Raw genomic sequence first — 14579 nt, forward strand, 5'->3', positions numbered from 1 at the left:
TTTGTTAGAGAAAAATACCTAAAGTTAGACCTAAAATTCAGCACACGACAATAATTTACCATCCAAACTTTAGAATAAATTAGAGTGAGTGACAACACTACCTTGGCTTTTCTGACAAAGTCTTAAATTCAAGAGTCTTCTCATTCACAAAAGGCCATTAAGCCTTATCATAAGCATAAACAAATACAGAGTTAATTCATATGCATTTTAGTGTAAGCATGGGTTGTTTAACAGTCAGAGGAACAGATAAGACAGAGCCAGTCACCATTACCTTGGGCTTCTTCCAGTCATCCTGAGGTAGATATCATACAGGAATGCTGGGGCCTTATGGCTTACAGCAATCCAGTAATGATATAAAAGGTGATTGGAGGTTAGATTTACATTGGGCCGTCTGAAGGCCTGTTCGAGAGGATTCCTCTTGAAAGTGGAAATTACATGGTATTCTGAGGAAGAAAAGTTGTGTAACAGCTTTGATAATAACCATGTAATGAAGTTTTGAAAAACAAAAATCATGTTTTTACAAAGCAAAATATTTTACCAAAGATGTCAGAGTTCGCTCAATTAAAAAACAAAACTTTTCTACTCTCAGTAATAGCTAAGAGAATATGGGGATTAGACTGCTGAGCTCAGGTGGTTTTAGGACTGCCACTATTTATGAACTTTAATTAGATGAATGAATTTTTGCTAAAACTCACTCTTAAAAATCCTTTTAATGTTTTACCTATGTCAGTTTACAATGTCACTTTCTATATTTCACCTCTCACGATAGCTTCTTTCTTTCTGTTCCTCTTTCCAGATTCTTATTACTGTACTTACTTAAAAAAGAAAAGGAAAATCATCATCCTTTGCTTATGAATAATTAAGTTGCTCAAATTAACATACATCAACAAGCTTAAAACAACCCAAAATTAACTTCTGCTGTAATTTATTTAGTTAATACAATACCAACACAATCAAATCTGTGGTCTATGTTAATACTTTAATAAAAGTGTATATTGAGATATCCACTTAAAAATAATGTTCAACTTTATTTTTACTAAACTTTACAACAATGAGAGATTATCAAAAAACCTCATTTCAGTGTTTTAAAATTCTTAGAACACTATTTAAATAATTATCATAAAATAAAAATCACCCTAGATTGTTGTTTTTCTCATATGCTCTAATGGTCAATCTTTAAATTGGAATAAAAATGCCAAAGAAAAACCCTAGGATAAATCACAAAAAGATTTACTTTAAAATCAAAATTGTTCTGCGTGGGTAACAAAAATTGTTCAATGAGAGGTAAAATATGACCTATTAACTAAAGCAATGCCATAAATATATTTTACTTTAAATTTGAAAACATAAACAACTAAACAATGATTCAATTTCAATAGACCTTAAGTTATATTATTCCCAGTTTAAAACAAGCAACACAGCGTACATACTCCGTGGATTTGTGAATTTAATCAGATTAACAAATGTAATAAAAAATATTCTGGCAAAACATATCCTTCTTGCTAACTCCTTAATTCATTACTCTTGGGGCAGCTAGCTGGCTCCTGTGATATGACAACTCTTGTAGATGGAAGGAATACTGTCTAGGGATAAACAACATGAGGCCTGAGAGTGCCCACAAGGCAAGCAAAAAGCCCTGTTTCATTGCCATGGGCATCTGTGCGGGTTGTTGCAGACAGCAGCAGAAAAACAGCAAGGGCCAGACAAGGGTGGGCCAAGGAGGGAATATTGGATATTTTTTAATTTGTGAAGCACTGCTAAGGATCACAAGGCAGTACTGGACTAAAGTGGCAATTAAAATAAGAATTAATTGGTAACTCAGTGGCTTTAACGCCTCATGGGTGTATTCTAACATAAAAACTCAGTGAACATTTGAAGTTCTTTAAGATTTATTCTAACATTCAAAAACACAGGTAAAATCATACCAACTTCACCCCAGTGGAAAGGATTAGTGCTGCCTGTTGTACAGTTATACACCATGATGTTTCTTGGTCTGCAAAGACAAAGATCAAAGCAATGAAACATAAAAAGAGTCCAGACTTATTCAATTTAAATTTTATACAATATTCAAGTAGGAAGAAATAAGGATGATGGGTAACTTTCCTACATTGATTATTTTAAAAATTAACCTTAAAGGATTAATTTTTGTATTTGAAGGACTATTTAGAACTACTCTTTTTCCCTCCTCTACCAAAATATTTATTATTAAAAAATACAATATTTTTTTCCTTTTCATATTTGTCTTCCTTATACTAGCAGGAGTATGTTTTTAAATGTAAGAAAAACAACAATGACAAACGACTACAGCTCATCCAATCTCCTTCCCATCTCAGAAGCTCTAGTTTAAAAAAATTACAAACTGCATTCTCTTTTACCAGAAATGATATACACATATAATCATTATCTCTCCTTTTTTGGGATATAAAATACAGACTTAAGGGCAGTTTATTGATTAGGAAAAAAAATATTAAGAGTTACCTGTAAATGTAAAGGGCAGTTTATTGATTAGGAAAAAAAATATTAAGAGTTACCTGTAAAAAACTACTCCCTTTTAAAAAGAGGCCTGAGTTGATTCAAGCTGCTCTAGAATGCCATATTTGATATATATAAGCCGTTCTCTGAGCGTTTCAGATTTTTTATACACGGAGTTTATACCAAGTTTTAGTTTGGATTAAAAAAGCATCAGGGGGTGGCAGGGTTTGGGGTTTTTCTTATTTTTAATCCCAAATGAACTTGTCCCATCCTGTAGGTAGTATATGAAAATTAGCATTAATTCTTAATTATAGCTAATGAACTACTTGCTATATTACCTGTAATTAAACCAGTTCTTGCAATTTGAAGTGATAATACTTATACATACTGGTAAGGCTTAAATAACATTAGTCATTAGCTCTGCTTTCCCTGAGCTAAATATAGCAGTTAATATATTTAACAAGCACCACTGTCACCTCATATACCTATTGATTCCGGAGTACCAGGCTGCCGCGAGGCTCGTGTTGACAACTACGTCCACAGGAACAAGGTCTGCGAGGGCATTGTTGGAGGCACGCATTGTTCGGAGAATTCCTTTCCCTGCCTTTGTTGGAATTAAAAACAACACCTTAAAATATATATGCCAGAGTGCAGATATAAGATATACAGAAAACAGAAAAATATGCAGAAAAGGTTTACTTACCGCAATAAAGAGACCACTTGGTCCATTAAAGTTATCAATCCATCCCTAACACGGAAATTAAAAAGAGTGATCTTAGAAATATTATAAAACTAGAGACTTATTATTTGAAATCTACAAGCCCATGCATATACTTAGCAGGTTTCTTCTAAAAACTAAAAAACAGACTAGATTCAGGCCAGGATATCTCTCTCCTTCCTAAACAAAAGCAGTCTTCCCTGAAGTCATTTTCAGAGTTACCTCCTCTTCCATTAATTAACTCTCTACAAAGAGAATTTTATACAAAGGAGTCTATACCTGTGTAACATTTTAGCTAAACTAAACTTGGACAAGTTTGACTCTGTGCTATTTACTGAGGCAGCATACTGAGATTAGGGAAGAAAAGGAAATCCTCCTCAGAATAAAACAGAGGGAAAGAGAACACTTGTCAAAGCAACAGAGACTATACTTCCTATCATTATAGAGACCTCAGATTTTTCCTAAATCAAATCATCTGTTAGTTTATATCTGTTTTTTCTTACCCCAGGGACTCACAAATACATAATGTCATGCTTTTCCAAAGCAAATTATCATAGAAATGTCTTATACCTTTCCTAGCTTCTGAGCTATACAGGGAGAAGCCTACAGACACCTTGGAAGGCTTTCCTCTTTTTGGTACTAAAAAGCAAATGAAATAAAATAAGGTCCTGAATATTTTCAGCTCTATTCCCTTCACCTCCACAAGGGAAACTAATCAGTAAATAATTTTAAAAGCCACCCAATGTTGATGTGCCAGAGTCCAGTATCTTGTCAGTCACAAAGAAAATGTGTAAGGCAAGGTCTGCTTTGACTCCAGACGGTATCACAGCCTTTGATTTAAATTTTAGTTAAGATTTTTAAAATGGTTATCTGCATTTCTATATATGTGGCATTACATTACAAATAAAAGTACCAATAAAAGTGTCTCTATGAGAACAACTTTGCCACAGCAAGCCATGCACAGTAAACAACACCTGCTCTTATATCAAACAACTGCCAACTCTTGTTATACAAAGACGAAATTTATAATTCTCAATTCTATTATTTATAAAGATTTCTAACAACTTACTGGAAAAGGTTCTTTCCAACTGGCACCAACAATCGATGGCCTTACAATTGCCACATTTAGCTTTGCTCCTTCTTGTTGTACAACATATTCTGCCAGTGCTTTCGTGTATATGTACGTATTAGGTCTGTCTCCTATTAATTTTGGTGTGATATCATTTACCAGGCCATCATCCATCCACCTGGTTAACAAGGAAATTGCAAGCAAAAATATTTTCAGATGTTTTACCACAAAATCAGAACCACTAACTTTGCATATTCAAACATATCTGTTGCTCTGACTCAAATGATTTGACAACTTTTACTAAAAAAAATAATAAATGGAAGCTAATCCTACTTTCATTAAACATCAACTACAAGTCCACATCTCTTATATACAATTTCTAGATCCAGAAAGGTCTGAAAACCAAGAGTTCTTTCATAATTAACACAGTAGGTAGCAATAACTGATCTCAACTGATTTGTGGTCTTGTAAAAAATATCACTTAGGGTAAATATTCATATACTTCATATGTGTTTGATCAGGGGTGCTATCCCAGATCTAGTTATTTCATATTACATAATACACAGAGATTATATTTCCTTTCTGAAGTCCAAATAAATTCCAAACTTTAGATTCCAGGTTAGGAATTATAGACCTGTATATAATGACCATACAGCACAATATGTTAATTATAAACAGTTGCAATGAACATACATTTACAATTAATATAAAAGATCTAGTGATCTAAGTAGTTCATGTCAAGCACTAAAAACTGTTATATTCTTACTAGCAAGACTAACAAATACTAAGGTAAATGATCAAAATAAATTGAACCATGCTATAAAAATTCAACTAGCAACTTACTATGAAGTCACAAAATTCCTCTAATTTTCTCAATATCTCTGAAGAAAAGGTCCACTCTGATCATATATAAAAGGAGGGTGATATACTAGGTGTTATCCATGGTCTTTCTAATTCTACATTTCCAATTTCAGCATGTATGTACCTGTTTGCAGATACTCTTCCTTACCGTTTATAATGTTACAGAGACTTGTACACTTAGTGTACTGTCACATTCAAAAGATACCCATACTAACTGATGAGGAAGCGCAAAACAGAAATTATTAAGGTAAGTTTTCTCCTGTATGTGGAAGTACTTTTTGTGTGTGGAAGAAAAAGAAGCTAACAAAATTGAAGGGAGGTTGCTACTCAACTTAGGAAAAATTCCATAGTGGAGAGGAGTCTTAAAAAATGGAACAATTGCTACATAAAAACAACAACAACAACAATAACAACAAACTGGCTAAACCAAGGAGACATTAGGCAGGAAGACTTATCACTGGGAGTGAGTTCAGAGAGCCAATCCATGAGTTACTCTAAAATTAACTGTTAGCTAAATTTCTTTGTAAACAAAGAAAGGAGGTGCAAATTTAGAAGGTTATAAGCTATTTCTCAGAAATTTAGATGCCTGGATATATCAATTACTAAAAAGAGAAAAAGTAAAAAACTTCATTAACTTCTGCACTCAACTCTTCCCAGAGATATTAAACACTTCTGACTACTGACATGTAGAGACCATGAGGTGAACAGTTGGAACCATCTAAGGAATGGAGTTAGAAAACAGAAACCAGAGAATTATAAGAATGTTCAGGTAAGCTCCCATTCTTATTTTATTTATTTTCTTATAATCTGTCTGCTTCTTCACATTGATTAGCAGGAAAGCCTTACAGAAAAAGACTTATCATGTGTTTATTTTAGGCGAAAACTTGGAGAAGCAATGAATACTCTATAGTGTCCTTAGGAAGAAAATAATTGGAGAAAGCAGGAGACAATAACTGAAAGTGGATAGGATTTCTAGGAAGAAAAAAGGCCTAAAGGCAACAGACTAGAAAAAAAAGAAGAAAAAGCCCACAGGGCTATTATATGAGGATTAACAATTATGTTTAGATATGATGGACACAGGTATTTTCTATAATTCTAGTCCATTAAAGAGGAAAAACCCTACGTTTTGGTTTTTGGTTCACTTTATGAGAAAGTGCAGCCTGAAGCAAATGAAGTCTTGGCCATGCAGACTTCACTTACAAATACACTTCCATCAAATACAAATATTTCTCGAACAGAAATTGCTGATAGGGTCCTAGACCTCAGAAAGATGATAAACAATAACACTAGGAGTATCAATTAAAGGACTGGGACTAATTCCCTAATAATTTAAGGCCTCTCTATAGATATACTCGATTGGGGGGGAAAAAAAGTAATTTTTTAAATCATTTAGAACCTTGCTTACTGAACAGGCAGTCATTAGTCTCCATAGGTTTTAGGCACTTCTTATAGTTGCTAGATTAACTCCCTGGAAAACAGAGGCCCTAATATCATGGATGAGCTGTTCAGAGACCTTTCTCCAACCATCATGCCTGGACAAAAGTGCAAGCTCAACACTGACTTCACCATCAGTGGTGCAGACAAAAATCTATACAATAAGAAGCACAGAGTAGATATGTAATAATTTGTTGAATAAGAAAGAGATAAATCTATACATACATGTAGGTGGAGAGACAGAAGTGGAGAGAAAGAGAGAGAAAATGAAATAGACCAAGAGACACATATAAATAGATAAAACTTGGGCTCCAAAGTTCTGGGATCAAAGCAAGTATGTATAAATTTAAAACAAACATACTCTAAAGAATCAATCAGTTTCTTGGGATCCACAGGAGGTGGATAGACTACTTCATCAATATGCTTTCGATTGCAGTAGGCATATGCTGTTGATACATGCATGAATACTTCCAGATTCTTCATTTGTTGTGCAAGGAGAATAAGCTGACGGGTAGCAATCACATTTAACTGAACAGCATCTCTATAAAAGAAAAAGTGACAATGAAAAATTGGGAAGTTTTCCCAGTGAAAAATTCGAAAGTTAACTGATTTCACCTGCTAAAAAATTTTATTTCCATTAGGAAGACAGAGATTTTTGTTTCTTTACAACTGATCCCTTAGGTCTGATTTTGTGTATTTTATTTCAATATAAAGAGCATCCATTCTATCCATTGTTTTTAAAAAGAAAGATTTTCTGATTATAAACTAAACCTAATAGTAGGATTTAAAAAATAAAAATACAAATTAAAAATTTTAAATAACCCAGAAATAAACACAGACAACTTCAGTCTATGGCTTTTATACATACATTTTGAAGTCATGTTAGATTTCTCTTGCACTTTGATTTTTAGAAGTATACCATTTCAGGACACGGAATTACAAAGGAGAAGAAAGCAGAATGGTTAAGTAATTTTAAAATGCTAAGGCAGAGTCACCCATAAGGGTAAAACAGTCAAAGAAAATTCAGAAACATAAAGTTATATAATCAAGAATACATTTATTTCCCTGTGTAGTAATTAATCCAAACACTTTTAAAGACTAGCTTATAAAAATTCAAAGGGGTATTATAATAAAATGGGTACATTTTGTCACAAGATTCAAAAGTGATCCATATATTATTCTGTTCTTGAAATTTATTCAAAGTAAATAATTTCACAAATGCAAAAGTAAATATGTTGAAAACAAATCAATGAAGTATCATCCAGTGATAGCAAAAGCCTAAATATTCCCAGAGAGCCTAAATATTCACTACAAATGAAATGAATAAACTTCAACAAAGTCAGTATTTTATCACAATGAAAGAAAAGAGTCATTTAAAATAATATGACAAAAAAAATAAAAAAAATTAAAAAAAATAAAATAATTATATGACAACTATAAAAACATGGGAAATCTGCATGAATATTCTTAAAATACACACATTATAGAAAGTAAACCAGGATTAAGAACAAGACTCTGGAGTAAGACCTGGCTTCAAATTCTGACCTGGCCTACCTATCAGCTAGCACTGGGTGACCCTGCATCATCCAGTCAAGCACTCAGGCCTCAGTTTCCTCACCTGTAAATGGGAACTATAATGGAGTCTACCTACTAGGATTTGTATAAAATTAAATAAAATGCTTACAAGTATTTAGCATTATTCCTCAATAGGTACTGAAACAAGCATTCAGTAAATATTACTAAAGGTAATGAGATGGTGGGTAACTTTTGCTTTCTATTAAACTTTCTATTAAACATGTATAGCTTGTTATTTGAATGGAAAAAAAGTTGATATAATACCAGTAATACTGTGCTAAAACTGGTAAAGTAATACATTGCTGGTGACTACACGGATAGAACTGATTCAAAAGAGATTAAGACAAAGTAGTAGCAGGAAGTATAGAAAGGATATAATTACTAATCTAGTTAATCTACTGAAATTATCTCAGAGGAAAAACTTGACCTAACCCTAATTTTTCAAAGAAAGATAATAAAATTCCCTAAATTTGCTATACCCAGGGAACATTACATAAATTATGGTATATCAACATGGCAGAATACCATCACATCACAAAAACTTAAACTATGAAAAGAATTAGAAATGTGGAAATTGTTCCCCTAAATCAGAAATCCTACATTTATGTTTTACGTTCAAAGACAGACAACAAAAGAATTTTGTTTAATAACAATCAATGGTTTTAAGTACTTTCCAGAATTCTTACATTTTCAGTATTTAAGAAGGAAAAAAAATCCAATTATTCTTTTAAAAGGTCAAGATAGGACACTGATAGAATCTGGTCCACTTGACTCTAAAGTAGGGCTTTGATGTCTATCGCCTTTGTACAACAATAGGGATGGGGACGGTACTGTTTTGGAAGAGGTGTACAGAGAATATTCTGTTACAGGTTCCTGAGGACGGGACAACAAGTTCTGGGTCACCAAGAACAAGAAATAATTCATGAGAGAAAAACTCCAGTGCATTATTTTTTCTTTTAATTTAATAGTATCCGGGCATTCATGAAAACATACTAGAAGGATTTTTTTTTTATGAAATAATTGGTTTGAGATCTTACAATCAGGACTGTATCTTTTTTCTTCCTTATTTCAATTGAGGGGGGTGGGGAAATCTACTCAAATGGATTTCCAGCAAAAAAGACATTTCACAGAGAAGATACAGTCCACTAGACTGTAAGGCAATATGCTATTTTCTTTTGCATTTGCAAAACAATAAAGCTAGGAAGAATGATGTTTTGGGAGCAGTACACAAAGGATATTCTGTTACAGGTTCCTGAGGATGGTGACAGAATTTCTGGGTCACTGAAAATAAGGAATAACTTCAGAGAGAACACTTCTGTACCTGTCTACTACTACTGTACCTGAGAGCCAAAACCTGAAGGCATATTATGGTCACATAAATAACTTTTAGTATCTCTGCAATGCTAATGATCTCACTCTCTTTTACCACCATTCAATTTCTACTCTATTGAACTTCAGGCTGAGACCCTGACATGTTAGATCAGAAAGCATTTAATACTAAAAAAGATATATAATATTCTCATGGTTTGATTATATAGAGTCATAAATGCATCTTAAATAACATTAGCTTTTGGAGGAGGGGGCAAAATGAACAAATCTTTATAATTATGATCCCCGTCATTAACGCAGACATAGAAGCCATTTCAAAAAAAAAGAACTCAACTTTATTTATTTATTTATTTTTTGTTTCTAGGAGAGAGAGAGAGACAGCGTGAGCAGGGGGGGTGAGACAGAGGGAGTCACAGACTCTGAAACAGGCTCCAGGCTCTGAGCTGGCAGTTAGCACAGAGCCCGACGTGGGGCTCGAACCCACGAACTGTGAGATCATGACCCAAGTGAAAGTCGGATGCTTAACCAACTAAGCCACCCAGGCGCCCCAAAAGAACTCAACTTTAACTGCCAATAAATGTTCTTGTTCATTTGTCTTGTACAGACATTCTGGACTGTTCAAGACCTACATTTGAATAGGGGTGTCTTGGTGGCTCAGTCTGTTAAGCATCCAACTTCAGCTCAGGTCATAACCTCATCGTTCATGAGTTCAAGTCCCACGTCAGGCTCTGGCCTGCATCTGATTCTGTGTGTGTGTGTCTCTCTCTGCCCCTTTCCCTCTTGTACTCTCTCTTCTCTCAAAAATAAACATTAAAAAACTTGATACAAAATCTGTGTTGATAAGACTTCTAAGACTTGACACCAGAGATCTCATGCTTGCCATGACACCTGACAGCTTATAAAAATGTAGACTGGGGCACCTGGATGGTTCGGTGGGTTAAGAGTCTGACTCTTGATTTTGGCTCAGGTCATGGTTCTGTGAGATCACGCCCCACATTGGGCTCTGTGTTGACAGCATGGAGCCTGCTTGGGATTCTCTCCCTCCCTCCCTCTCTTCCCTGTTCATGCTCACTCACACTTTCTCTCAAAATAAATAAACATTAAAAAAGAAAAAAAGAAAAAATGTAGATTATTGGACATGGTCATCCTCAGACACTTTGTAATATCTGAATTGAAGCCTGGAAAACTATATTTTAAATAAGCTCCCCAGGCCATTCTGTTATCTTTTTTCCCCTTCCCCACTGATGAGAAAATGCTTCCTAAATGAGATCTCATCACTACTGCTGCTGATTTTTTTCTAATTTAATTAAGATAGACAGAGATGTCCAAGGACCAATTAATCAATCTTAACAAGCCACCCAGAGGACTTGCTACAAACTAAGATTCCTGGGTACTATCCCAAACCAAAGGGTCTGAATTTTGCAAGTATAGTCTAAGATTCTGCATTTTTAACACATTTTCCAGGAATTCCTAAGATTCATAATACATTCTGAAGTGGAGAGTTGATGCCCTTAGACTCAATGGCTTCTTGATCTCTTATCATCCATCTTTACTTCCACTCCTTTCTCAACACCTACTCTCACATTCGTAAGTTCATATTCACATATTCTCATATTCAAATTGCTGCATCTCTGACATCTCACACCAGTTTCTTAATACTCCTTTACTCTCATCTCCACAGGCCCTGTCCGACCTTCACTTCATTATTACCTGAAAGGCACCAAAACCCAGGATCAACTATTTAAGAAACCCCCTTCATTATCCTCAATATCACTCTCTCATCTTTCTTATGTCAGTATTTCTTTATAATTCATAATCTTGATACCCACTTTTTCCCACCTCAAGGTTTATAAACCACCATATCTAAAAATAAATGAGCTCTACCACCTCTCATTTTCACAGCACTTAATGTATGCTTTTCAGTAACTTATTTTCTATACCATATTATGGTTATTTAAGCAATCTATCTCCCTTATTAGACTGTATGAACTTTGCAAACAGGATCTCTGTACAATGTATCTCTGTACAATATCTCCCAAAATATTGGGTATAATATTGGAAGTAAAATCTGGGTTATTTTTTGCCCTGGCAATAAAGGCTTTGTGCCATTTTTTATTTGTGAGTCAACTTAAAAAATGATTATAAAGAGTAACTGTTTTTTAAGCAGTTATTACATACCAACCTACAGTATTTTAGAATGTATGGCCCAAATCTAATGTTGTGATATTACCACTTACATGTTAGTATCCACCGAAACTGCTTCACAGAAAATATTCATTTCAATGTAACGACTATGGTTACGTCAGTAAATATAGATGCCTTGACAAGGCAAAAATGTTTATAATTTCTATAAAATTCCCCTTCCACTATGAGATCGCTAGTAAAATAAAGAATAGTGAAAAGATTTCCCTTTTGTTAATGGTAGCCCTATTTACCTTGAGGAGGACAGAGAGAGAGAGAAGGTTCCCTGAAAGTTTGGTTCGTAAAAGTTACTTTGAGGAGTTTCACCCTAATTAATGTTGCCTGTCTGCAAATCAATTTCCCCTTTCAAAGGACCTACAGCACAATTATCCAGTAAATATATACCTTTTTTCCTTGAAAACAGTTTCATAAGGCTGTGTGAATTTTCTTTTGGTTATGAAAAATAATGAAAGCTAGAACTATGGGGGGAAATATCTGTTAGGTTGACTGTATAATACTCAAAACCTATCTGTAATCGCACTATCCAAAAATAAGTGGCAAGTATTGAAAGATGTTTCTAAATACACATACATGTACACATCTTTTAGGAAAGTGAAATTCTACCATAGCTCTACTACGATTCTTTTGTCACTTTTGAATCTGAACACATAACGGCTGCACAGAAACAACTAAAAAGTAAATAAATCATTATCACTAGATAATAAAAGATAAAGTCAGAGTTAAATCTAAGGTACATAATTCCAAAGCTCATGTCCTTTCCGGTATACAGCGCTGCCTCGGCTTCCTCAAGTATAAAATGGACTTGCTCACAATAGCACAGTGGTAACATTAGCATGAATAAAATAATGCATGAGAAAATATCCTGAAAACTATAAAGTACAATTAAAGAAATGTAAGTGACTATTATAGTGCCCTCACCTGGAATATAGGCAAAACATATTTTAACACTTTGGCACTGAACCATCACATTATATATATATAGTATCAATTAAGATTTATACTTCTATATAGAAGACTTTATGGGAAATCTCAAAACCCTTTTTAATCAAAATTTAACTTAAAAACATTCTAAGAAGGCCTTCAAGTAACTGTGAAACCTAAAACAGTCTGCACCACTGAGGTGCCTGGGTGGCTCAGTCAGTTAAGCATCTGATTTCGGCTCAGGTCATGATCTCACGGTTCGTGGGTTCAAGCCCTGTGTCAGGCTCTGTACTAACAGCTAGCTCAGAGCCTAGAGCCTGTTTCAGATTCTGTATCTCCCTCTCTCTCTCTCTGACACTCCCCTGCTCATGTGGTCTGTCTCTCTCTCTCTCTCAGAAATAAATAAAACATTAAAAAAAAAGTCTGCACCATTTTTACTGGCATACAACTGACCATACAATTGGATTAACATTATAAAATGGTATTTTTAAATATACCATCAAAAAGAATCCTTAAATAAGCACCATTATTTGAAATGCATATTTGTTAGATTTTTTTTTTAATAGTAAACATTTAAATGTTTTTTTCTTGAAATAGGCATCTGGACAGAAATCTAAATTATTTTTCGGATTAAACTTATGTCCAATGTAGCCTATGCCTAACATTACTACCGAATTTTAAATCAAAAACAAGGTATGACTTAAGTTCATAAGCCATTTTATCTTATGCTGCAAAACCTGAGCCTAAATTTTTTCTAATTTTCAGATGGATATGTGTGAAGCAGAAAAATAAAGCCACTGGGGTAGAGGCTTCTGAAAAAATGGAGGGAAGAGGAAACAAACACTATTAGTTGTTAAGATGAACACTCCTACTGAAGGTAATTTCTTCATCTTCTACTCTGTACTTCCTGCCTACACTTAAATTCATGGAACTTCTAATACACAGACAATAGCTCTCCAATGTTTTAAAACCGATAACAAGGAGAAAACTCTTCTAACTCTTTTCTTTGGGTTACTGAAAGCTACAATTAACACAAGGCAAACAGTGTCAAATCACTTTCAAAACAATTTGACTAAAAAGAATCCAAATAGATCTTTTAACTATGCTGAAGTTCAAATATCACATAAATACCTTTACTTACCGTAAATTTTCATTAAATCTTACTGTAGCTGCACAGTGGAATATAATATGGATAGAATCTATGATGATCTCTTTATCTTCTTCACTAAGAGCCAGTTTAGGTTGGGTGAGTTCACTGTTGATCGCTATAACTTTCTCTCTAAAATCTGGATTTTCATCTCGCAATCTGTCAAAGAGCTATCCAAGGGGAAAAATATTTTAGGGCAGTATTTTTCAACTTTCTAAAACCCATTAATTAGCACCCCACCAAGGATCGCTTTTCTTAAAACTTCAACTCTGTTCATCCTAAAACTGCTATTCTTAATTGCCATCATTCTGTATATAAAACAGCCTATGAATCCCACATTATTATCCCCATTTTACAGATGAGGAATCTGAGATAGAGAGAGGTTAAGTAACTTGCCATTGACACAGAGCTGGTAGTTTGCAGAGTTAAATTTGAACTGTCCACGCCTTTGCTGACTAGATTATACTGTCCCTCAGAATAGACTTAAGTAGTACAGACACCAGGACAATGTTTAAAATGATCATTCAGATTTCTAAAATCCAGATCTTAATTTCTCACTTCATTTTATTTTGGTTTTATTCCATTTCAGTAGATTATAGTACAATACCATTATTCATAGTCTACTTAAAATCTGAGACCAAATTTTTTTAAGGGAAAAAAGGTATTAAATATGTTGAAGGAAAAAAAATTGGTAAGCAAATAAGCAGATTAGAATTTGGACAAACTTGAGAAATATCATATGTAGAAGATTCTAACCTGAAAATTCAATATTATTTAAGTATTCCAGAAGGAATAAATTAACTAAAGATTCAGTTAGATCCCAAAATGATTACAGTGTAAAGGCAGATTTG

At 34.0% G+C, this 14579-nt stretch overlaps 1 protein-coding gene across 7 annotated transcripts in view; it reads right to left on the reverse strand.

Moving 5' to 3' along the window:
- FAR1 (fatty acyl-CoA reductase 1) overlaps window positions 1-14579 on the reverse strand; it is an 84893-nt gene that overhangs the window by 24694 nt on the left and 45620 nt on the right. For 4 of the 7 annotated variants that reach the window (XM_039251821.1, XM_039251822.1, XM_039251823.1 and 1 more), the window contains 7 exons: window positions 13723-13898; window positions 6916-7095; window positions 4260-4437; window positions 3176-3220; window positions 2949-3076; window positions 1926-1993; window positions 272-443 (listed from right to left, as the gene is read on the reverse strand). In XM_039251821.1, coding sequence (XP_039107752.1) covers window positions 272-443; window positions 1926-1993; window positions 2949-3076; window positions 3176-3220; window positions 4260-4437; window positions 6916-7095; window positions 13723-13898 — 947 coding nt within the window. The remainder of the gene's footprint in view (window positions 1-271; window positions 444-1925; window positions 1994-2948; window positions 3077-3175; window positions 3221-4259; window positions 4438-6915; window positions 7096-13722; window positions 13899-14579) is intronic. The other 3 variants (XM_039251819.1, XM_039251817.1, XM_039251820.1) reach the window with 3 other exon arrangements.

This window comes from Hyaena hyaena, unplaced genomic scaffold, assembly GCF_003009895.1.
Source record: "Hyaena hyaena isolate Hyena2069 unplaced genomic scaffold, ASM300989v1 scaffold_401, whole genome shotgun sequence".
Lineage (NCBI taxonomy): Eukaryota > Metazoa > Chordata > Mammalia > Carnivora > Hyaenidae > Hyaena > Hyaena hyaena.